The 26,943-nt window shown below is 35.9% G+C and overlaps 1 protein-coding gene across 1 annotated transcript; it reads right to left on the bottom strand.

Annotated features, from left to right (window-relative positions):
• Nucleotides 1–205: 205 nt before the first annotated feature.
• Nucleotides 206–26,368, bottom strand: LOC149808099 (uncharacterized). Its single transcript, XM_089973473.1, has 7 exons — nucleotides 26,234–26,368; nucleotides 24,849–25,048; nucleotides 19,678–19,751; nucleotides 14,102–14,260; nucleotides 8,637–9,130; nucleotides 7,139–7,659; nucleotides 206–6,301 (listed from the first exon to the last, which is right to left on the bottom strand). Exons 2-7 carry the CDS (start codon nucleotides 25,033–25,035, stop codon nucleotides 5,271–5,273), a joined length of 2,466 nt encoding a protein of 821 aa, XP_089829599.1. The 5' UTR covers nucleotides 25,036–25,048; nucleotides 26,234–26,368; the 3' UTR covers nucleotides 206–5,270.
• Between the last annotated feature and the right edge of the window lie 575 nt (nucleotides 26,369–26,943).

The following is a 26,943-nucleotide window of genomic DNA, read 5'->3' on the forward strand; positions in this document are numbered from 1 at the left end:
GAATGAACTGTGGCACTTCATGCATGTGAATCAGTTTTCATTCTCATGAGATTTTTCTCAACTCTGTCCTCGGAATTATTGGATCCACTTACCCATTCATCGGCAACATGTTTGTGAAAACATCTAGAAGTAACATGACGACTTCGACCATACTGATGATCGGAAAGGAATATAACTACTAACAAGAAGAACTACTAAAACAAAGAAAGCTGCAATTAATTTATTTTTGCCTTGTATCATCAAAAACAATACATTTTGTTGTAATTGCGTTATTTATGACCAATTACATTATGCTGTGAAATTAATTAACAAACCAGAGATACATCATTTTTCTGCATATAATAAAGCTTAACTTTGATATCTTAACTTGTAAAAGAATGTGACAATAATGCTGAGCCTAGTCCTTAAGTGCATATAAACACATTCAGGAGTTCCTGTAACAACGACATCAACTGATGTACTCAGGCTGCACTTAAAGCTAAGAAAACATATCCAGGAGTTCCTGTAACAATGACATCAACCAATGCACTCAGGCTGCACTTAAGGCTAAGAAAACATATCCAGGAGTTCCTGTAACAATGACATCAACCAATGCACTCAGGCTGCGCCTTGCAGCTAAGATTTTTAAAAAATTAAGTAACTATAACATAATCTTATTCACTCAGGCTGCACTAAAAGCTACGATAATGATGTACTTTCCTATCTTCCTCTTTCTTTGTTTACAGCAATACCTTAAAAAACTAAAATGACCTATAAAGCTGGATGAAACTAGTGTTAGTAATTATTTCAAAGGACTGTTTAACTAAATAAATGGGAATGGCTAAATCGGTAAGGTTGTAATTAGAGTGTGGTCTTAGTTTGGGTGAGGATAGTTGTATGGCTGTAATTAGAAGTGGTCTTATTTTAAGGGAGGACAGATTCATACAGATACCTTGATTAGATGGAACAGAGTGATCTGTAACTCGATGGTTAAAGTTTACAGAAAATGTTCAACTCTTTTACTGACCATGGAAGCAGAAACTGAGAAAAATACAAATAGAGCAAATATGAATGATAAAACAAATTGCATTTTCTGCAGGAAATTTTGCAGATTAAAGTTTAAAGTGAATCAAGCTTATCCTCATTTTCTTAAGATTTTTTGGGTATGGGATGGTTGTTTGGATTTTACAGGTTAGAGATGGTTGTTTGGATTTTACAGGTTAGGGACGGTTGTTTGGATTTTACAGGTTAGGGACAGTTGTTTGGATTTTACAGGTTAGGGATGGTTGTTTGGATTTTACAGGTTAGGGATGGTTGTTTGGATTTTACAGGTTAGGGATGGTTGTTTGGATTTTACAGGTTAGAGATGGTTGTTTGGATTTTACAGGTTAGGGATGGTTGTTTGGATTTTACAGGTTAGAGATGGTTGTTTGGATTTTACAGGTTAGAGATGGTTGTTTGGATTTTACAGGTTAGGGATGGTTGTTTGGATTTTACAGGTTAGGGATGGTTGAAGAGGCAAAATCTCCAAATGTAAAAAAAAACGTGAAAACTGACAAGTACAGATTACACCAAAAACAGTTTGCCTGTCAAAGTTATTTTTGAAACAGTTCAAGAAAATTTATAGAATTAAGGCGACATATAAACACTAACAATGAAGCAAAGACATCTTTCTACAACAAACTGCAATCAGTACTATCATTTTTCCTCTTGATGAGGGTATAGTCCTCAATTACCAATATCTTGATCTAGGTATAGTCCTCAATTACCAATATCTCGATCAAGGTACAGTCCTCAATTACCAATATCTCAATCAAGGTATAGTCCTCAATTACCAATATCTTGATCAAGGTATAGTCCACAATTATCTATATCTTGATCAAGGTATAGTCCTCAATTACCAATATCTTGATCAAGGTATAGTCCTCAATTTCCAATATCTTGATCAAGGTACAGTCCTCAATTTCCAATATCTTGATCAAGGTATAGTCCTCAATTACCAATATCTTGATCAAGGTATAGTCCATAATTATCTATAACTTGACCAAGGTACAGTCCTCAATTTCCAATATCTTGATCAAGGTATAGTCCTCAATTACCAATATCCTGATCAAGGTATAGTCCTCAATTACCAATATCTTGATCAAGGTATAGTCTCCTCAATTAATGGTATTTTGGAATTCACCTTATTGTGAAATGAACATCAATTATTCCATTGCCATGTAACTAATGGAAGGATCCAATAAAATAAAAAAAAACTTATTAAATATACAAATTGGGATGCTTAATGTACAAATGACAAACATGAATCATTTTACAAGTTTATGTTTCATCATAAAATATCAGAATTACTAATTATGTATATTTCAGCATGGTCGAATAGGTACACTCTTCCAGTGTTGTGAAAAAAATATTTCACCAAGAAAAAATTATAACTAAAAAGCCTTCATAACATGAGAACTATGTTATTTTTTTTAGCTGATAAACAAAATTAAATTTAAATTTACAAATATAATTTGTAGCAGGTGATGGCCAGCATGGAAAATCTAGTGAAAAGCACTCATTTATTCAAATTAAAAGTTTTGTAAATGAGAATTTAAAACCAGTCATGGCCTTAATATCTTGCAGAAAATGTCTCACATTGACTTCTAAAGGTGGAGTTGATTTATACGGGAATCTGTTGTGTGCAATAAAATGTCTCACACTGACTTCTAAAGGTGGAGCTGATTTTTACTGGAATCTCTCTTGTGTAAGATATCTGCCAAAAGTGATAGTTCTAACTGAAACTGAAATTCATTTACCTGATCAAAATAAACCAAGTTCTCATGTCATCAAAGTTATTATTTAATCTAGTGAAGCATTTTTTTCTCTTCAGAAAAGACTGGAAGGATATACCTACATGTTGAACTATGTTTAACTTGATATGAGGAACCAAAAAAACCAAACTTGAACATGTAAAAATTAAATTAATAAATATGAATCTCAGTGCATTGTATGTACATTATAGCCAACTCATGGAATGGCCACTATGGCAGCCATATTGGATGTTAGGGAAGACTGTTTTCAATTAGAACCAACTATAATACAAGTCACACAGGTCATGTAGGCATTCAACACTAATTATTTCAGTAATGGGTGTCATTTGATAGAATTTGATTCTAAATACCTTTAAGTGGCAAGTATTCACTCCATTTGGATTCTTATACATTCACATCTCTTTGGAAGGTCATTATTTAGATCCTTGAGAAGAGTATATGGCAAAATCAGTGTACATGTACGTAGACATTCTTGGATGAAATGCCCTAAATGTGTGATCCAGTACGATCCGGATTGAATGTCACATGCTGTGATGTCACAATGAATGCTATGCATATTGATAAACAAATTCATACTATATTGTGATGATTCCACTTGAAGTGCTTTTTTCTTGACCCAAGTATGGTACATGGCCGCCATTATAAAAGACCGTAGAGATCAATAATTTTCATTGGAAAGTTTCTTGATAAGAGTTAAGGTGCAGATCAATAAAAAATCAGGATTTAATAGACTTTGGTTAAAGAAAAGTAGTGTAAGATTTTAAAAGAACAATTTATATTTAATTGAAAATGAGTAAATGTACATACATGACCCATGTGACTTATACTATAGACCTTGGAATAAAATAGTAAGCTAAGTTCATGACTTTTATTTGCTTCCTTAAGAAGACTTAGTGATAAGAAACATGATAGGCCACTGCATAATCTCTTCTAGTCTTCATCCTGTTGTACCAACACGTTTATACAGTATTCACCATACAATTGCCCCAATTTTTGTTGTTCTTGTTGTTGTTGTTGTAGAGTTTAATGCCATTTTTCAGCACAAGATAGGCTATACATGGTGGCCAGTATAAATGGTTGAGGCAGAACCTGGGAAGACCCTGGAAAGGACCACCAAACCATGAGAAGCTATTGGCAAGCTTTCTCACATACCCCTACTGGCCAAACCCCGAGAACTTGAACCCACACAGAGAAAGGTGAGATAGGAGTGATCTTTAACAGAGATCACTTTAGACCACTAGGCCACTCTAGGCCCCAGTTTAGAATGTCAATACAACAATGTAACTTTTATTCTGAATTTATATTAAAAGAACAAAATTTGAAATAGAAACTAAAATATTGTGCAACAAAAAGGTCAGCACAATAATATCATATTTTGTTTCCTTTTTAATTGCTCTCTTCAAATACTAATTTTTGAGATTACTTGCCATGAAATAATCTTAAACAGCAAAGCAGTGTAAAAGACAAGAAACGGTAAAAATATCTCTTTCATGAACAGGATGACACCTATGAACAGGAGAATACACACAAGGAAACCAAAAAACTTGTCCTCCATGGACAGGAGGACACACTAAAGGAACTTCAAAATGAGGAAGGCATTTAAGGAATCACAAAAATTTGTCCTTCACTGACAGAAGACATTTACGGAACCAGAAAAACTTATCCTTCATGGACAGAATTTATTAGATAGTGAATGTGATATTGACAAAATGGATTGTAAAATGCCATTTTTCTGGACGTGTCGGCTCGAAATGGTTACAGTGCACATATACTTTCCAGGTATCTTTATGGAAATGCATCATTATATAAAAAGAAAGCAGCAACCACAAGCAACGAATAAAATGCAAGACATGTATGCAGTTTATGACATCTTTATAACAAGCTAATGATATAGTTAATTATGCAATTTTGCATAGATGTCCACTGGGGATGTGTGTATTTGTCCTCTCTGCATTTTTAAAAAATCCATTGTGCAGTATACATTAATATGTATACAAATACAGCTGCAAGTCTTTTGTCTCTTTTGGCTTTGCCTCACTCCTAAAAATTAACCCTCCTGTGGACATCCATGCATCTTCAGGAAAAAAAATATATTTACATTTGCAAAATGTTGTTAATTTACATAATAAAATCATATGTTGGTTTTCCATATTTGCTGATTTCCAGGTCTGCATTTAATCCTATTAGAACAATCTGACTGATGGTAAATAAAAGTCATGAGACCCCTATGGCATTCTAAAATTTGTTGTACAAAATGAAACATGTCAAAATTTCTATAGAAAATTTAGATCTAGACTAACACAGTCACATACTAAACGTTGCAAAACAGCATTTGACTCTGCTTGGATAATGCCACAAAATTTCTTTGTATGGGATGCATATATCTACAAATGAAACAAAGATTTTGCACTTGATGACATGCATATCTTATGGCTACAGATATGATTAATCTGCATGGAAATAGATATACCAAATCTAACTTTCCTTCCTCTCTTTCTCTGGAGACTCATCCATTCCTTCTCCAACATCATCCTGTTGTCTGTGATCCATCTCCGAGTCTGGCTGCTCTGAACCAGCACCATGTTCTTTCTGCTGAGAAAGTTTTTTCTGTCTATCCCTCTTGTCTCCAGTTAAGCCATCGGTTGTCTTGTCCAATGCATTTCTCTCCTCCTCTTCCTCCTCTATCATATCATTTGTATCAGTTTTTCTCAGGGGTTCTTTGACATCATCAGTAGTACCTTCTTCACTCTGAATGTCCTCTTTCTTTGTCATCTGTGTTTCTCTTGTGATATTCTGTCTAAATATTTCCTCTCCCTGTGAGTCTTCTGATTCTTCATAACTTTCTTCCATTCCGGATTCCTTTCTTTCTACATTGATAATTTGCTTATTTCCAATTTTTCTCTCCAAAGACTCCTTTCCTTTATCTAAAATGTCTTCCTCTTCATTAAAATCACTATCCTCGGTTTCTTTGTGTTTCTTATTTGCAGTTTTTGCCCATGGCTTCTTCACATCTTCTTCTTCAAAATCTCCTTTGTTTTCAATTTCTTCTTTTTCCTCCTTAACTTTTTCATCTGTTGCTTCCTCTACACTTTCCTCTTCCAACTCCTCTTCCACCTCATTCTCCTCCCCCTCTTCCAATTTTTCTTCTTCCTCCTCTTCCTCTTCTTCCCTTTCTTCCTCTTCTTCCTCCTCTTCCTCTTCTTTATCATCCTCACTAACCTTCAGTATCTTTTCCACATCCCTTCTTACAGGTTTAAAGTCCTTCGCCTTTACGTTATATTTAACAACTCCAAGTTCATATCGTTCCATGGCAGCTAATTTTGACTGGTCAACTCCAGCCTCTAAGAGGGATCGCAGGATGACAATGGCTGCCATGGTACTATCTGGGTCATTAACTACCAGGCTTACTTCCTGCAAATGATGTGAGCGGTCATCATCTGAGTCAAACAGCATTAGCGCATCGAAAAATGCCTGTACACAGACATCCAGGGGGAATCCATAATTGCCTAAAAACAAAAATACCAGTCTGCATAAGTTCTAGTAAGACTGGTGCAAAGTATTAAATTTGCAAAAGTCTTTAATTTCTTCACACCTGAAACACAATGGGAAGGTTAAGGAGTTTACAATTGAGAACCATGATAACTTTTATTTTCAAACTCTTAAATTATTTGGTGGAATCAGGTATATATTCCTTACTATTGATACTACACCTGTCAATGAGTTTAGGAGGAAATTAGCCTATTTTAAGAGTTCTTGTAAAATTTATTCTGCAGTTACAAGTGCAAGCTAAAGTTAGCTTTTATGGAATAATTGCACAAAAGAGTGAGTGATTTGGAGTTCTAATGTAGCTTTAACAATTTTTCAGTCATATCACCATGATGTCTGCAGTGTGGCAGTTTATAGTGATGCTAGCACTGAGGCATCATGCCGCAGACATGTAGCATGATATCCCTTCCAGTCACATTATCTTGACGCCAGGTTGACTATCCTAACACTAACATCTTAATGCTGAGTGCCTAGTGAGACAGCTGTTAGTATCATTTTTAAAAGTCTTTGGTAGGACTCAGCCAGGTTCAAACCTGCAACCTCCCACATCCGAGGCAGACGCTCTAACCACTAGGCCACCATAGCAAGATAGTCAATAAAATAATAATTATTTTATAGATAAGTCAAACTGTAAATATTACAAATGGATAAATTTATAAGTAATCTAGATAAATAGGATGTGTAACAAACTGATTGATATTTGTACTTGGATGAACCTCTACAGGTTTTATCTGACATTTGCACTTTCAGATGACATCATAAAAACACATGACACCAGGGTACAAATGCATGCTTACCTGCTGATATGAGTGGTGTTGCCAGCGTGCGTGCCCAGAGCTTGGTATTTGCATGCTGTAGACAGTTGATGTAGGTACAGACTAGCAAATGTGTGCACTGCTGGGCTTGTGGCTCCTTCCAAGTTGGACCCACTGCATGGATAATAGACACTATACGTCTGTGAAGATTTCCACCAGCACCAGTGTGTACCACCTCAGATATATTTAACTTTCCATGCTCTTTAATGTATTTCTGGCATTCTGCCACCATCTTACGACCAGCAGCCTGAGCAATGACACGGGAGATGCCATACTGATAACCCAGGTCTGGATAGGCAGAGTTTACGATGGCATCTGTCTGTTGCTTGGTGATGTCATCCATAACAACCCTAACACTGAAATCCTGGGACACCGTGAAGTCATAGGTCAGGGGAAGGTCACCAAAGTCAGTATGTGCCACATCAATACCAATTGTTTTTGGGGGAGATGGTGGCCGGAGAAGGGGAGGTACAAGCATGGATGATCCTGGATGACCTCTGCCTCTGAAAAATAAGTTTTTTAAAATTTGAATATTGATTAAATTTTAAAACAATTACTAATTCCATCATATTATTTACATGTAATCCTGTCGTAAAACTGTGAGATGAAATTATGTATTAAAATAGAGGACTTTAAATGTTATGCTACAAAAATTAATGATAAAAATCTCTGGCTGCTGTACACGTTTGTTACGTTCCTAAACTACTGTACTGAATGTTGTGTAGTATTATATCAGATATGAGGTTGCACAAGCTATATTACTGGTAAGATATCAAACAAATATCAATGCAATTGGAACACATGATCCCTTATAACAAAAATCCAGCTTGTAAATCTTTTGATGATGTGATACAGCAAAAAGGCAGGAAACCACTGTGAAGAAAAGGCAGAAAATGCATCAGGTGTTGAAGAATGCAATGTTTTGTACCTTACTAAAAGTATGAAAAAAACTTGACAGAGTCTTCTGCACATGATAAATGACCAAGGTACAGTATCTAATAAACTTGGAAAAAGAACACTGTAATTGATAGTGACAAAGCTTTGGTTTATCGGGCACTATTTAATTAGGTGGATGCACATGCTTGTGTATTACCATAATTGTCTGGCTGATTGGAAGCACATGACTGTCTAGATATCATTTATATGACTGCAAGTGTTGAAGTATATATTAAACCTGCCATACTAGTTACAGGATAAGCTATGCAGAACATATTGTGTAATTTTTCAAACACGCCCATCTTCTAAAGTTATAATTACCTCTTTCGACTTCGCTGCACAGGCAACTTTTTCCTTATTTTCAAATTTAGCCAGATATCATATGAAAGAATAAGTAAAAAATACCAAGTACCAAGTATTAACGTTTCGCACTAAAATATACAGAAGACATTAAACATTACTATAAAAAAGGAAACAAAATTACAATTAAAATTATGAACTGTCATTGTTATGTCATGTGATAATAATCTGTGTTAATATGTACCTTCCATATCCTGCAAATGGACTAGGATTGGTAGGATTCGATCCAGTTCCAAAAAACTGACTGGAAAAGTGGCCCAGAAGTGAGTTGCCATAGCTACCTTGCAAATTGGCATCGTAGTTGTCATCATCACTCTCTGACCCAGAGTCATTATCACTTTTAGATTTATCACCCTTGTCACTTTCCATTTCTTCCTCTTCTTCATCATCAAGTTTATTTGTGAATGTGGGGGCCATTTCCTCATCACTGTCAACTGCCATCTGCTTCTTCCCTGGCAACTGGCCAGCACTCATGTGAATCTTTTTGTCAACTGATGTTGAATTTGAGGTTGGTGTTGTTGGTGCAGGCTTTTTCTTGTAAAAATTCATTGTCTCAATTGGAGGATCAGAGTCTTTGAATGTCGCGTTCTTCTTCAGAATGGACTGAAGTGAAGGATCTTCAATATTTCTCTGTGAACCTTTCAGTATTGTGTCAAGAAAGTGAAGTGTCCATTCTAGCTGTAGAGAGACAGAAAGAAAAAGTAAAATGAAAAAGTATGTGATCATTATTTTATTACATATCTGCAGTAAATTCTCATAAGATCACATCAGAAAGAAAACTATTGCGTTTGTCCAAAAATTATTTTATTTCAGACTGCACTCTACCATCTGCAAACTAGTTGTTCAAATGCATTTTCCCTGTTCTTTGACATAACAAATTTATGGCATTCTGGTTACAGAAGTCTTACAAATAAAGGATGGTCCTACATCATTCTCATTAATTTATTCGCTGTTTCTTTGTATGGATCTATGCTGTTTTGTAGTCTTCAATTCTCACACTAATTTCTAGTCTTTTTTTTAGCAGCATACATAACTCTTTTTTTATATTTCATGGCAACAACAAGTAAATCCCCTGGGTTAATTATCAAGATGGCTAAAGGCAGATAGCTACAAGTTAGTATTTTCATTTCAGGTTAAAGGAGTTTTGCTTTCCAGTGGCCTTACAGCACTCACTAATTGCCCTTAATCTACCAATAATTCCATTTTTTCCAACCATGGAACTACTTCTCACACTCGAGTCTCCAAGTTGTCACATTCAAACTTCTGCCACCATTTGTATCCTTTGTCTTAGGCAAGATGGCATCAGCATTAAATATACATTCCAAGTTTGAGTTCTCTTTGTTGTCTTCACTTGTGTTCTCAGTGTCATGTATGTTTTTTTTTGCCTTTTGTTAGCATTAGTATTATTTTCTTTACAAGTCTCTTTCCCCAATAGAAGAAGTGCATCTAGGCTATGCATTACACAGAAAAACTGCTTTCTCTGATAATTTTCACATATACTCAACACAGAAACTTGATCCATGAGAGCCCTGTTGATATCCACACAAAATGAATTCATGGTAACTCATATTTGAATATGAGGCAATGTAGCCAGGGATTAACTGTCCAATTTGCATATACAAGGCAACATGGCCTAGTGTTAATTGTCCCATTTACATATACAAGGCAATATGGCCTAAGGTTTATCATCTCATTTACATATACAAGGCAACATGGCCTAGTATTTATTGTCCCATTTACATATACAAGGCAATATGGCCTGGTGTTAATTGTCCCATTTACATATACAAGGCAACATGGCCCAGTGTTTATCGTACCATTTACAAATACAAGGCAACACGGCCTAGTGTTAGTTGTCCCATTTGAATATACAAGGCAACATGGCCTAGTGTTAACTGTCCCAGTTACATATACAAGGCAACATGGCCTAGTGTTTATCGTCCCATTTACATATACAAGGCAACATGGCTTAGTGTTAACTGTACCATTTGCATATCCAAGGTAACAGGACCTGGCGTTAATTGTCCCATTTGAATATACAAGGCAACATGGCCTAGTGTTAACTGTCCCAGTTACATATACAAGGCAACATGGCCTAGTGTTTATCGTCCCATTTACATATACAAGGCAACATGGCTTAGTGTTAACTGTACCATTTGCATATCCAAGGTAACAGGACCTGGCGTTAATTGTCCCATTTGAATATACAAGGCAACATGGCCTATTGTTAATTGTCCCATTTGAATATACAAGGCAACATGGACTAGTGTTAACTGTACCATTTGCATATACAAGGCAACATGGCCTAGTGTTAATTGTCCCTTTTCCAAATACAAGGCAACAAGTCCTAGTGTTAATTGTACTATTTCCATATACAAGGCAACAAGTCCTAGTGTTAATTATACCATCTGCATGTACAAGGCAATATGGCCCAGTGTTAATTATACCATATGCATGTACAAGGCAACATGGCCCAGTGTTAATTATACCATATGCATGTACAAGGCAACATGGCCCAGTGTTAATTATACCATATGTACGTACAAGGCAACATGGCCCAGTGTTAATTATACCATATGCATGTACAAGGCAAAATGGCCCGGTGTTAATTATACCATATGCATGTACAAGGCAACATGACCTTGTTACATCTGAATATACGCAGCAACATGGCCTAGTGCTAATCGACCCCTTTCACAAAACATGTTTAGGACAAGTTGTCATTATTGATGTGGATCACTAAATATCAAAACCAGTCATTCACTGCAGTATTAATGTTTTTTATACTGAGTTGGAAGTGGAGATCACCACTGGAATGTCTGAATAATAATTGTTGTTGTTGTTGTAGGGTTTAACGCCATTTTTCAGCACAAGATAGGCTATACATGGCGGCCAGTATAACTGGTGGAGGAAGAACCCTGGAAAACCCCGGGAAGAACCACCGACCCACGAGAAGCTACTGGCAGGCTTTCTCACATACCAACGTTAGCCGAGGCTGAGACTCGAACTCACGGAGACAGAGGTGAGATGGCAGTGATCTGTAACGGCGAGCGCTTTAGACCACTCGGCCACTCGGGGCCCCCTGAATAATAACAATAATAATAATAATAATAATATTAATAATAATAAACCTATTCCCCAATATGTTTAAAAAAAATAACACACACACCATAGCAAAAGAAAAATGTCTCATAGAAATTGTATTTATACTAAAGAGTTTGTTTTAGAATGTATTTTATCTTTTGCACCAAAAAAGAATTTAAGCAAGTTCTTTTTAAAGTTTTCAGAAATAATTGCAAAATCATTTTAGAGGTATATACAGTTTAGCTATCAAAACATGTTCAGAGGTGTGTAGTTTAAAAATTTGCTAGTAAAATCAGGGGAAAAATAATCACTATCCTTGCAGATTCAGAAGGCAGCAGCCCCCACCCTTCCTGTTAAATTTAAAATAAAATTTCCCTTAGTCTCATTAGACTTTTACCAATTTTAGTCTGTAGTGAAAGCTACTAGTTTCTAACAAACAGTCTAATATTAGTTTCAAACCCTGAAAATGTATATATAGATCGATTTTCAGAATCCTGGATCAAAGTCTGACAATTGTCAAAACAATTTTAATTTAAAATAACACTATTCCATTGTTTTGTTATTTCCAATTTAAAATAACATTATTTAAATGTTTTGTTATTTTTAATTTAAAATAACATTATTTAAATGTTTTGGTATTTTAATTTAATAAAAACATTTTTCTACAGTTCAGGTATTCTAATTTAAAATAACATTATTCTATTGTTTTTTATTTTCATTAAAACAACATCAACCTATTTCTTTTAACTAAAAGGTGTACTTTTTCCTGACAATTAGGGTGTTAGTATGCAACACTAATGTGTTTCAAAATCAGGAAAAATATTATCATTTCTCCCAACTTTTTCCTGATTTCCCAGTAGCATGAGAACCCTGTAAGTAGTTGGTTGTGGGCCCCGTTGTGTACGAGTTATCGAGGGAGAGGTGCAGTTGATTAAATACTCACAGGGGACAGTAGGACTGCTTCTGTGGACCGTCATCATCAATATGCAGCTGATAAAATGCTCACAGGGGGACAGTAGGACTGCTTTTATTGACCTTCACCATTAGTATGTAGATGATTAAATGCTCACAGAGGACAGTAGGACTGCTTCTATGGACCTTCATCATTTGTATGCAGCTGATAAAATGCTCAGAGGGGACAGTAGGACTGCTTCTATGGACCTTCACCATTAGTATGTAGATGATTAAATGCTCACAGGGGATAGTAGGACTGCTTCTATGGACCTTCATCACTAGTATGCAGTTGATAAAATGCTCACAGGGGACAGTAGGACTGCTTCTATGGACTTTGATCATTAGTATTTAGATGATTAAATGCTCACAGGGGACAGCAGGACTGCTTCTATGGACCTTCATCATTTGTATGTAGTTGATTAAACACTCACAGGGGACAGTAGGACTGCTTCTATGGACCTTCATCATTAGTATGCAGTTGATAAAATGCTCAGAGGGGACAGAAGGACTGCTTCTATGGACCTTCATCATTTGTATGCAGTTGATTAAATGCTCACAGGGGACAGTAGGACTGCTTTTATGGACCTTCACCATTAGTATGTAGATGATTAAATGTTCACAGGGGACAGTAGGACTGCTTCTACGGACCTTCATCATTAGTATGCAGTTGATAAAATGCTCAGAGGGGACAGAAGGACTGCTTCTACAGACCTTCATCATTTGTATACAGTTGATTAAATGCTCACAGGGGACAGTAGGACTGCTTTTATGGACCTTCACCATTAGTATGTAGATGATTAAATGCTCACAAGGGACAGTAGGACTGCTTTTATGGACCTTCACCATTAGTATGTAGATGATTAAATGCTCACAGGGGACAGTAGGACTGCTTCTATGGACCTTCATCATTAGTATGCAGTTGATAAAATGCTCACAGGGGACAGCAGGACTGCTTCTATGGACCTTCATCATTTGTATGTAGTTGATTAAACACTCACAGGGGACAGTAGGACTGCTTCTATGGACCTTCATCATTTGCATGCAGTTTATAAAATGCTCAGAGGGGACAGAAGGACTGCTTCTATGGACCTTCATCATTTGTATGCAGTTGATTAAATGCTCACAGGGGACAGTAGGACTGCTTTTATGGACCTTCACCATTAGTATGTAGATGATTAAATGCTCACAGGGGACAGTAGGACTGCTTTTATGGACCTTCACCATTAGTATGCAGTTGATTAAACACTCACAGGGGACAGTAGGACTGCTTATATGGACCTTCACCATTAGTATGCAGATGATTAAATGCTAACAGGGGACAGTGGGACTGCTTTTATGACCTACAGTGAGTCTTTTTTCTCATAATGCCCCCATGATCCCATTTGAAGATGGATGCCAGTTTCAGAATGGCGGTTACCTTTAACTGATGGACAGCTGGCATCTACACTGGGGAAGCATAACATCCAAACAAACTGTGCATTTCCCTTACATACAAACCTAGAATACCAAATGACTTTGGCCTTTTCAACCATGAAAATACTTGTGAATTGTTTCATTTGAGCATGTCTGTATAATCAAAGCATGCAGTATAAAAAATGATGTTTCCCCTACCTGATGCCATGTGCCATGGAGAACATATGTTTCCCTGTCATAATCAAAGTTGACTTCCATTTCTTCATGCGAGTACTGTAGTTCTTCCAATATATCTGGTTTTGCATTCAGGATATCTGCAAGGCTCTGGTCCAGTTCCACCATCACTGTCCGGAACAACTGGAAGACATAAGTACAACTACTTGTAACAAGAAACTGGTAGAATTCTTTATCTATGTTCTTCTATAGTCAGTGGTCTAAAATTCTAACATAGTAACTTACAGATGAAATGGCGCATACTGTGGCCTTTTTTGGACAGCAACTAGTCAATTAAATGGAACAGTGCATTAGGATTGATAGAAATTAATGAAACAAGCTGAACATAAAAAGTAGGTCATTATGATTTATTTAGGTCATGGTGACCCATGAAGATGAGAGCATCCATGAAGTTGCTTATCTGTAAACCTGAGTAGATTCTACACTCACATGATTCTGATACTCATGTTCACATTGCCTAATTAAAAATAACTCATTTAAAATTAAGTCACTGCACCCTAATTTTGCATTAATTTTGACAACAATACTAAAACAAGCATATTCAGTGAATTTTAGTCCCCCTCCTACCATGGTGAGGTAAAAAATGTACAATAATGAAATTTATGACTTTTAGGACAGCATTGCAAAATTCCTGGGCAGTCAACCATGTTTTATTGCCTTATTTTAAAGGTAATTTGGGAAAAAGTCAGCAAAGGGTTTTAAGGAATTGATCAATGACCTTGACGACAAAACCTTGACTATGATACTAAAGATGTCATCAAACTGAGAAGCAAATGTGTACCAAGGTTAATCCATGTACCTCATACAGCTTTACGATGTAAAGCAAAAACAACAAAAAAATTAAAATACTGACCTGTGACCTTGAACTTGAGGATACAACATAAACAGGCAATCCACCACATCTTTTAGTGGCAAAATATAAATTTACCTACCTTCTAATTATTGTTCACACCTGTTAAATTAAAGTACAGAAGGGCAAACATGACTGACACCTAAAATATTAATCCGTGACCATAATACTGAAGACAGACCCTAGAATACATCCACAACACCCATCTTTGTTTGTAATGTATAGTTATAGCAAGTTTCAGCCAGTCATCTCAAATGGCTCTAAAATTAAAGAGTGGATAGAAGAGTTTAATAGAAAAGTTCAACATGTAACACCAGGGTGCTTACCTTCAAGGTCACCTATATTGTACAAACGTGTGATATTATATCAGTCATAAGCAAAATGCATTTGTTAGGTATGCACACCATAAAAATGTTTAATTAGACTTAAAAATCCACTTTTTTAAATGAAAAAATTATTTGTCAATCTCCATAAGCATTCGGTAGTTTCCACGTGCCAAAAAATGGATATGACAGACACGTATCCCTTCTATTCAACCTAGCCATTCAAGTGTTTAATTTCCAAATGTGAATGTCAATGTGATATATCTTACAATCATGCTTTTGTACAGAAGATATGGTGCACTGTGTTGCATACAGATGCAACCAACAGAGTGATGATGGGACAAAAGGGTTCTTTCTTTTTCTGAAAGACCCTATTTACCAGAAAAAATGTGGATTGAAGCTGTGGGATCAAATAGCATGACGGATGGGAAAGTTGTATCATTTATGCTGGATTATATCAAACTCAGCCAAAATTAAGACAATTCATCCAAACTCAAAAGATGATTCATCCCAACTTAACAGTAGTTGGATCAAGTTCTTTTTCTTCAAACAACAAGTAGATACTATGTAAGATAGGTTTTAGGAATAGATTTTAAGAAAAAAAACTAAATTTAAACAAACCCAACTATCTAGATATTCTTTAAAAGAAAATATTTAATGATACTTCGTAATGTATGAGAGAAAGCACAAACTGACACATCTTGCTCGTTCTAATAAAGATTTACATACAATTATTTTTTTTGCTAACAAAATAAATGCATCTGCACATCAACATTCTCAATTTAAGTCTTCCTGTCAAATTATCAATATTGATTTAAAAAACAATAATACTTACCAGATAATAATCTACAGAATACATATACATGTACCTTTTTCTAAGGGTAGCGTACATGAGATATTATAACAAATATATTTAATTTTAGGCTTCTGGTTGTAACACTGCTGCATATAATACACACTTGATTACACATGAGAGAGAGAGAGAGAGAGAGAGAGAGAGAGAGAGAGAGAGAGAATAATGCTGAGCATTTTGTCAGTGTTTAGTTGCTGCAATATGAAGCTCTTAACAGTTAGTTTTATTGCTTTTATTTTTCTAGCTGTCTTAATGTATCCACACATAAACCGAAAGCTTGTCATTTTTAGTCAATATCATCAATCATATCTACTCCATTATTCCATACAAATATGAAAAAAAATAATTTTGTGTTGAATTTGTACCCACCTGCCCACGGTACAAAAGAAATTGATAAACATACACTGGTTTGAAAATAAAATGAAAGAAATTAACCTTGCATTGTTATCATATATTCCTTCTTTTTTCATCATGCAAAAATTATTTTTAAAAAGTATATATCCACTAACTCCGTATTATGTAGCAGATATAACAAATATATTTAATTTTTGGGCTTCAGGTTGTAACACTGCTGCATACAGTACACACCTGGTTACACATGAGAGACAGAGACAGACAGACAGAGACAGATAGATAGAAAGACAGAGCATTTTGCCATTGTTTTGCAATATAAAGCTCTTGCCAGTTAATTTTATTTTGTTTTTATTTTTTCCAAGTTGATGTCTTAGTGTGTGCATGCATAAACTGAAAGCTTGTCATTACTAGTCAATATCGTCAATCATACTTACTCCATTATTCCATACAAATAAGAAAGAAAATAATTTTGTGTTAATTTGTGCCCCCCTCTGCACAGTACAATAAATTAGATAAACAAACATTTATCTGAAAATAAAATGAAAGAAACTAACTTTGCCTTGTTCTCATTTATTCCTTCTTTTTTCATCATGCAAAATTTATTAAAGAAAAAAATATATCCATGAACTCTGCATATGTAGCGGACGCCAGCTTGCCTATGCATCCTTACTGTAGTGTGTATTGCCTATGTCAGATAACAAAATCACAAAAGAGATGAATATATCACCCGATTGCTTGAAGGCACCAGCCATTCATGCATGATAAGTTACAAGGTGCAAACTTAGAGATTGTATTGTATCCAGGTTAACTATATGATGGTATCTCACAAATAAAAAATTATTATTTTAAAATACATTCACTGTTTAGTGCAAGTGATAATCTTTTCAGTAGCATGGGTTATGAAAGTATTATTAAAGCAAGTTATTGTTGTGTATACTATTTGCCCTGCAAAAATCAATTATGATTACATATGGCAAACAAATTAGAGGCCCAGGTGATGAACAAACACAACTGGCAGCAAGCAATAAACTCTTTGCTTAAACTTACCAACAGGATATCAAATAAAAAAAATTTTTTTTAAACAAGGTAAACCAACATTAGAATGTGGCTTTAGTATCTTTAAAGTGTGCCAATATTTTTCTTATGAAGTCAGCCAACATAAGGAAGCCAAGTTTGGTTCCTCTGGATTCTTTTAAGTGTGCCAATTTCTTTTTTTATAAAGTCGACTGATATAGGGAAGACAGAATTGACTCCTTTTTACCTACATTAATGGGAATTTTCTAAATAAATTGAAACAATGGAACAGTTTTTAAAGCAACACAGTCTAGTGTGTCATGCATGCATATCGATATAAGGCTAAACAGTTAATTAGTTTTCAGTAGTTTCATCTAAATGTTCCCTATCCATAGTTTACAGTGTTTTATTTTTTGACAACAAGAAGCATGCACTTTGTCTTGTGGGGATAAATGTATGTCATTTCTGGTTGGCGTCCTCTGTAGGTGGGAAATTGTAGCTAAGGGGAAGTAACAGCATTGTATGCTTCTATTTCTCGTAATTAAATTATTATTTCTTCTTTACACTTGATATTTTTTTTAAAATTCTTTTTGTGCGAGTATAACTAGTTTTAATCTAGTAATGCAAAGCTGATGTAACAAGAAAAATGTTGGAGCATGGCCGGTGACCTTTAAGGCCAAATCCACAAATGTGGTATGCAACACAGATGCTAATGATGACATGTATATGTATGCAAAAATTCATCCCTTTATCTTAAACGGCCCTGAAGTTATAAAGTAATGAAGAAAATGTGAAGGATAACAAAATACTGAGCCATGACCTTGACCATGACCTCTGTGTGTGGTACACAACAAATCTTCTAGTGATAATGTAATAAGCATATCAAGTTGCATCTCAATAATTTCAAATGGCTGTAAGGTTATAGAGTGGAATAGAAAGTGTGACGGAAGGAGTGAAATATTGAGATGTAGCCCTCACCTTGAAGACAGCACCCCCCCCACCCCCGATATGTATATCACCCAGCTTCTAGTCATATGGTATAAGCAAATGGCTTTAAAGATATATAGAGAAGGGAATATTTGATATAAACATAACAAAGTCATGACCCTGATCTTGAAGACAGAACTGGAACCCCCAATATTCATACACACTACGCCATCTAGTGTGAATATATAAGTACACCAAATTGTATCCCTTTAATCTCAGATGACTTTAATATTATAGAACAAAAGGGAAGGTGTCATGAAAACATAAAATACTGAGCTAAGACCTTGACCTTGAGCTTTGTGATATGTGGTACATGACACATTCTACTCTAATATACTAAGTTTCATCACTTAATTTCAAACCGCATTAAAATGACACTGTCAGAGGGAAAGTGTCATGGAAACATCAAATAGTGAGCTGTGATCACTTGTTATCCCTATCTTAACAGTACATCCTGTCATATACCACACCAGTGGCCTAAGTGGTTAGAGTGTCTGCCTCGCATGCTGGAGATTACAGGTTCAAACCCAGACAGAGTTATATCAAAGACTTATTAGAATGGTACTAACAGCTGCCTCACTTGGCGCTCAGCATTAAGAGGTTAGTGTTAGGGCTGGTCAGTCTGGTGTCAGGATAATGTGATTGGGTGGGACATGATGCTACATGTTGGCAGCATGATGCCCCAGTGCTAGACATCAGTTTAAACTGTCACACTGCAGACATCATAGTGATATGACTGAAATATTTTAAAGCTATGTTAAAAATCCATATCATACACACACACAAAATCTGTTGCATTTCAAAGGACATGTAAGTCAAGATAAAAAAAAAACAATACAATAAACAAAACAAGTTTTGGGGGTAAAATAAACCAAGGGGACCCACTCTTGCTTCTCCTATCACTAAATTCTATTAGGTTTGGTTTGGTGCTTATTAAGTAGATAAAATATAAACGTACATCACACATGTATATGAAATCAATCTGAATACCCAGGAAGACTATTCAAGTTCTATGTTCATAAATACGTACCAAAGCATCCTAGGGACAATGCTAAATAGAAACTGACACCGATACCTGTGGATATGCATGTGAACAACTATGGATATCTTTAAAGGCTAAATATTTTTACAAACACATAATTACTTCAGCTTTCCTTACCTGCCCAGGTGAGGGAATCAACCGGACCTTTACCCCATTAAGTTGGTGGTCACACTTCAAAAGGCTATCCACAACTGCATGAAAATAAAATTTACAACAAGTTTATGTGCATGTCTGAAAAAAAATGGTTAATGATTATAGCTGTTAACTAAAATTCAATACACATTTTTGCAAAACTGTAGATTAAAAAAAAATACCTCTAAAAATTTAAAATCAATATCAAACAGATTTTTGAGACAAATGACATGCTTGTAATATCTGTAAGAATTTATGAATAAAATCTACCAAAAATTTTTGGACCATATCTGTCTCATTTCTTGGGATCAATTTCTCACATAGACCCTGAGATCAATTTCTCACACAGACCCTGAGATCAATTCTGACATATTAGTACATTTCTCATGCTAATATTTCTGGTGCTAATTACAACCAAAAGACCGTACCTTACAAAAATGAGCATCTGGCAACAAAATGGTGAAATACGGACAACACACTGGCACTAAAAATATATAGCTGTTAATAGGCTGATATACTGGATACAATCTGGCATGAAATGTCAGTTTATTGTCACAATCTGGCATGAAATGTCACTTTATTATCACAATCTGGCATGAAATGTCACTTTATTGTCACAATCTGGCATGAAATGTCAGTTTATTGTCACAATCTGGCATGAAATGTCACTTTATTGTCACAATGTGGCATGAAATGTCAGTTTATTGTCACAATGTGGCATCAATGACAATAAACAAACAAGTGAAGCATATTTTTGTACCAACGGGAAATAGGCTAGCAAAACAGAACTTGGAATTTTATAATCAACTACATCTGACAATACTACTAAAATATGTTTCTTCACCAATACTTACCGGTACCCAATCAAGGAGTACTAATACCACCTCGCAAATCCAGCACTGCTTCCCATACAAAACGTTTTAGCTAAAAGAAGATAAAAGTTATCTGCCCACCAATGTGGCAATGAAGTAAAGTGATCTGCCCTTTATATAAGGATTGGCAGCAAAACCCATGAATATCGCAGCTACTACTGGAGCATAAGGCATGATCTCTATATGGATGAAACTGCAGGGAAGCTGGGAGAGTGTATGTGTATTATGATTGGGCAAGTATTCACAAAGAAACAGATCTTACTAGAAACAATTAAATACATGACCCAATAATAAGACCTTAGGAGAATAGGTAAGAGGTGGAGGGATGTAATCCCCTTACCAAGGAGATGAGAACACAGTCCCCCATGGTACATAAGACAGTTTCTAGGTAACCTGACTGGAGAAGACTCCATCTGTTGGAGTAGCTTTGGAAAGGAAAAAAAATTTCCTTCCTGCAAATTCAAGAGAAGTTGTGATGCCATATCATATGAAGCTGTCAAATGACATAAGAAGGTGGTCTGTTGCATTGTGGGCCACACCAAACTGAGTTGAGCCATTTGGGATGAGGTAAACACTGGAGAATGTGGACTCCATCCCATAATATCAGTTACAGAACAGTTCCAGTCAAAGACCATGCTTGTAGCAACTGCTCTAACCTTGTAAACTGAAATGCTTAATAAATTAATCTGAGTAGGAGTTATTTCTGATATGTAGAGCAAATAATCCGCTTAATCCAAATAATCCACTTAATCCAGGATGAAAGGGTCTGCACTGTTAAATTGCCCTGTCCCTGTTTTAGGGGTAAAAATAGACGTGATCTTCTTCGTGCAATGGCTGTCTTTTAACTTAAGGTACCACTTCAGGGCTTGTACTGGATAATGTAGGTGGCCTTGAGTGGAAGTGTCCAGTTTTGACAATGAATTCAGTCTAAAGGTTTGGTTGCCCATTCATGGAAACCTGTTCTTGGTGAGGAAAGAGGGAACTGTCGCATGTGAAACTAGCCCATCTAAGCACGACTACATGTAATTCGGGTCCCCTAAAAGGCATATATTTCACTAAATCTGTTTGCCGTCACTAATGTGATAAGAAAGCAGAACTTGTATGAAAGGTGAGCTAAAGATGCCTAAATTGAAAGCAGTTTAAATGTTTTGTTCAACCAGGTTTGTACCCATGACAGGTTCCAGTTTGGGCACAGGGCCAACATTTTTGGCTAAGTATAATCAGAGTTGGAGAGGAGGTCGGATAATTCATTGTTTTGTCTGATATCTTTTCTTCCATCGTGACGAAAAGTGTCAGTAATCATGAAGCAGTAACCTTGGATTGTGCTTAGTGCTAACTTTTTCTTGTTGAAGAGCCAAAGGAGGAAATAGGGAAGAGAAGCCTGTAGTGGTAGAATGTGTTCTTGTGTACACCACTGTGTAGAGATTTTCCATTTGTCTTCGTACACTTTCAGAGTGCAGGACCTTCTTACTTCAGCAATTCTCGTGTTGCAAGAACTGTTTATTTCTGAGGACATGTGTAATATGATCCAGACAAGCAGGTGCAGTAGCTCTGGGTTGGGGTGAAACAACTGCCGTCAGGGTTGTTCAAGTAGATGAGGGAAGTTCATTACTTTTGGGGGAATTTCCATTGCAAGACTGAGTTTGTTGATCCACAATTTCTCCCATCTGAATGAACAATGAGAAAGAGGAGACACGTTGCTTTTCTTGCTTTTTGTATCACTTTTAGGATCAGAGGTGTTGGTGGGTAGGCATTTGCATCCAGACCTTCCAAACTACGGATAGTGGATCGATTGTCCAGGATTTAGGATCTGAGGCTAGTGAGACAAAGGTTGGGAGCTTGGTATTCCACCATGTTGCAAACACAGGTCCACCAATGGCTGGTCCCACTGTGTGAATATCTGAGTGAAAACCAAGGGATGGAGAGACCATTCTGTCTGTGTCAGCTGATTATTCCAGGACAAACAATCTGCTGTTATGTTTAAGCATCCAGGGATATGATTAACTCAGACATGGATTTGTTGTTGAAAACATAACCTTAGAAATGCCCACACCAGGTATGGGGACTAGGTTCTGCCTTGCCATTTGAGATGAGTCACCACCCTAGAGTTGTTGGATAGAATGAGGATTCCCTTTCCATTTAAAATTGCCTCTCACCACTGAAAGTATCCATTGGTATAAAAGAATCATTTGTAATGGGTGCATATAAAGGTGACCTCGGATAATGTCCGCTGCCATGTTGAGCAAGCCTAGAAGGCAAAGGAATTCCTGTGTGGAGAGAGAATCCCTCAAGAGCAATGAAGCCACCACAATCCTGATTTCCAATACCCATTCCTGAGAGAGATGTGCTCTGTTTACCTGCATGCGGAATTCCATACCTAGATGAACAAATTGTTGAGATGGCACTGTGAGATTTATCCTTGTTGACAAGGAAACCCAAATCAGTAAGTAGTGTGACAAGGGAAATCATATTGTGTTTTAATAAATACCTCACCTGATGTTTTTGAAGGGTGTCTCCCAGGTAACATGATGTTGCTGCCTTGGAGAGGGTCTGGCCATAACACAGGTCATCAGATGAGTGAAGACCCATGGACTGATGTCGAGTCCAAATGTGAGTTCTTAAGAATTGATAAGCGATGTCGGTGTAAGTGAAACAAAGGAACTTCCTGAAAGCCTTGTGAATCAGGATACTTAGATATGCATCTTTTAAGTTCTTACTGATTGTAAAGTCCCCATCTTGAACAACATTAAAATGTGCTATAGTGTTTCCATCAAGAACCAAGGAGCTTGAACAAATTGCCTTTGGGACCAAGAAAAGTCTGGAATAAAATCATGTGGAATTTAAATTTCACATGTTTTCTAGTGTCTTTTTCTGGAGGTTGTTTATTTCATGCTGCAAGGTGATGGCTTTGAATTGGTCTGTATGTATCTGGTGGGACTCTGGACAAATGATGCAGAGTCCTTTGGAAACCACTTGTCAACTCCAATGATCATTGTGGCAAATTTTGTCCCATTCAGCAGCAAAGAACTGAAGCCTTCTCCCTACCACGATCTGTGGGAAGGGCAGTGTGGAGACAACATCATTTTTTAAAAACTGGAGGCAGCAATGTAGAGAAACTGTGGCATATGATATCGTTAATTCTCTTTCTTTTGTCCACCATGGTTTGTGAGATGTTCAAGGACAACTCGTACAGGTAAATGCATTGAAGCATGGCATCTGGAAACTACACGTATTAGCTAAGAAAATACGCCTTATGTAGAGAGTTGTTGTGGAATTATACATACATTATATTACACATATATATACTAAATAGTATCAATGCTATGATACATTTTTCAAATATTTGATCTGACAATATGCTGGTTTTAAACTGACAATACACTGACATCCATCTGACATTTCATACGAGTGAACTGTCAGATCTGACAACATAGTACCGATCACAGAATCATTTTACTCTGGTAACTGAATGACAAAATGCTGGCAATAACTGACAATATGCTGACAACAGGATCATTTTACACTGATAACTGAATGACAATAATTTTTGCTGGCAATAAACTGACAATACATTGACAACAGGATCATTTTATACTGGTAATTAAATGACAATATGCTGGCAACAAATTGACACTACACTGATAACAGGATAATATTACAGTGACTAGAAATAACATGACTATCTGTATGAATGCTTTCATAATAAGCTGATTGCTCAAGTAAACTTGTTGATAGACCGTAAGAGTCAAAGTTTTGTCCATCTTCCATACAAAACTGCAGTCTATTAATGACTTTTAAAACTGACCAAGAAGGACAATTTATTTACATTTGGAATCAATGCACATGGATAAATTAAGGAAAAAAACTGTCCCAGAACATTCTCATATCTCATAGAATATTAACTTGTCAAATTTCAGTCAAGTACTCAGCAAATATCACAGCCCAGTACTCTGCAAATATCACAACCCAGTACTCTGCAAATATCACAACCTAGTACTCTGCAAATATCACAGGTATGAAATAAATTGGAGTAATACTTAAAAGTATTTGATGGTACTCATTACATCACCAATTATAAGGTTTGTTACATTTCACAGGGTTGATTTAGCATGTTGATGTTGGCAAAGTTAAAGTACATACCATGACTAATTCACTGTTTGTAAATAGAGGCACTTGTATATGGAGATTTATTATGTTAGGAAACTGCAACCTATTTTCAAGTCTGTTAACTTTGAATCACCTATCTCCAAGAAAAAGAATCTATAATGAATGATTATTGATTACCTGCACAATTTTCAAAAACAATGACTGCATCATTTCCAGGAAGAGGGTAGAATATTTGTGCAACACGGCCTCCACCATTGCTGGGGTTGCTAAAATAGACTTTTAGTTGTTTTTCTGTGATCTGTAGTGGAATGGATGACACTCTGACTGAACTGGATGAGTTCAAGGCTGCTGATGCTGTTGCCATTTTATCCCTTGACCTAAACAGAAACATAAAACTATCAATGAGTCCTTTTTAAAAATACACTAAAACCTGTTTTTAAAGACCACTGATATGAGAGACCACCTGTATTGAGAAACCACCTTTATGCTGCATGGATTTATTTATCATATAGTGTTGTGACCTGCCATGAGAAACAACCTATCTTGAGAGACCATTATTAGTTGGCACAAGAGGTTATCTTTCAAGACAGGTTTTTCTGTACCTTGTAACAATGATGGCTGATACAACTTATCTTCCTTAACAACTTAAAAGTTAAATTACATCATTTTTCCTGAAAGATTATTAGCATAGATATTTAACTGAAGGATAAAAACTGACTAATATCTGGAATGACTGACCTTTTTTGAAGCGAATTACTGCTTTAGCTGACAATTATACAAAATCTCTAGACATTTTTATTTTGATGCTTATAAACAATACCATGACAACATTATGTAATATTATTTTTCTTTAAAATATTTACATGTACAGATCTTTCCTTCTCGCTATTGTCAACTCCGTTTGAGTTCAAAACCGTTTGGAAAAGTTTTCTGATATCTCTTCTAAAATAAAACCTAAATCAATCATCAATGATACCACATCTAGCATTTATAAGGACGCTCCATTAAATGAAGAAATTCAAGTCGTGAAGAACAATTCATGAAGAGGACTTATTATTACCAGTCATAATATGTGGGACTGGAGTGATGAAGATGCAAAATAAAATAAAAAATAACGAATTGTCTTTAAAGTCATAAGTTGTTTCTCACTAACAAGAATTTTCAATTCAAAATTAAAATGCAACCCTCCCCCTCCCCCCCCCCCCCCCGAAAAAAAACACACAACCTGTCTCACTGTTTCATCCACTGTGAAAATTTACGACTTTCACTTTCGATGCTATTAGAATTACCTCGATCTCCATGAGACTTAGTCTTATTCCTTTTTTTAATAAAAAAAAAAACGCCAACATTTGAATAAATTAAAGAATCAAAGCCAAAGCACTACTTATTGACTAAAACAAAGGTGCCGAGAAGGTTCCTGTATTATGTCTTACTGGTGTTTTATCAGCGATAGCACGGGAGAAAAACAAACATTTTTGCAGTAATTTTGCGAGTGTGCGTTTACAGACAAGTAATATCTTGTGAAATAAAAATTAAACCAAGAAAGCAAACATCAAACATACCAATTTTAGGATTAAGTGTACGCGTTACGCTTCTTGCGAGTCTGAGTACAGCTAAGGAAATATCACCATATTCTCTTGTACAACGTCTGATGAAATTGAAAGTACAACCCCGTTTATATGAAAGAAATCTTTGGCAAAGAAGTTGACGCAGCGGATATGTGCGCACCGGAATTCGAGGCATACTACAAAAATACAGGAAGCTGATGGCAAGAAATCTAACAGATCATCTAGACCAGATATGTAAATGCAGACACGCTTACACTCAATTATCATTATTCTTATTTAAATTTCCAGCGATCCTTCAATGCTGAAGATTATTCGACTTGAGCTGGTTTAGGCAAACGGAAGTAAATAACTATTAAAATAAGTTTTGTTAAAATAAAATGCATACATTTCATATGGAGAAAATATTTGAATAATAACTACATAAATACTGCATCATCTAAATTTTGTAAATTACTGAATGTAGAGACATATTTGAAAGTAAAGTTTTAATTATCTAGCATAGGCCTAAAAGTAATGAACTGACGATATGTAATATGTAGGAAAAAAAAAAATAACTGTCATTCAGAATAACTATATTTGATGGAAAAGTATACACTATATTCAATTTTTTTGCGTGGGTGGGTGAACACTTACTTTTCCACCCATTTTTTTCTATTTGTTTGCTATGGTAACCATGAACACATCAATTTCACCGACATTGTTAG

Source organism: Sinohyriopsis cumingii, chromosome 1 (assembly GCF_028554795.1).
Source record: "Sinohyriopsis cumingii isolate HCF-2022 chromosome 1, ASM2855479v2, whole genome shotgun sequence".
In the NCBI taxonomy this organism is placed as follows: domain Eukaryota; kingdom Metazoa; phylum Mollusca; class Bivalvia; order Unionida; family Unionidae; genus Sinohyriopsis; species Sinohyriopsis cumingii.

Coding starts and splice junctions, on each gene's coding strand:
- LOC149808099 (XM_089973473.1), bottom strand. CDS start 25,035: ATGGCAACAGCATCAGCAGCCTTGAACTCATCCAGTTCAGTCAGAGTG. Junction 19,752..24,848: donor TGTTTTTGAAAATTGTGCAG/GTAATCAATAAT, acceptor ATTTTCATGCAG/TTGTGGATAGCCTTTTGAAG. Junction 9,131..14,101: donor TCCATGGCACATGGCATCAG/GTAGGGGAAACA, acceptor GTCTCTCTACAG/CTAGAATGGACACTTCACTT.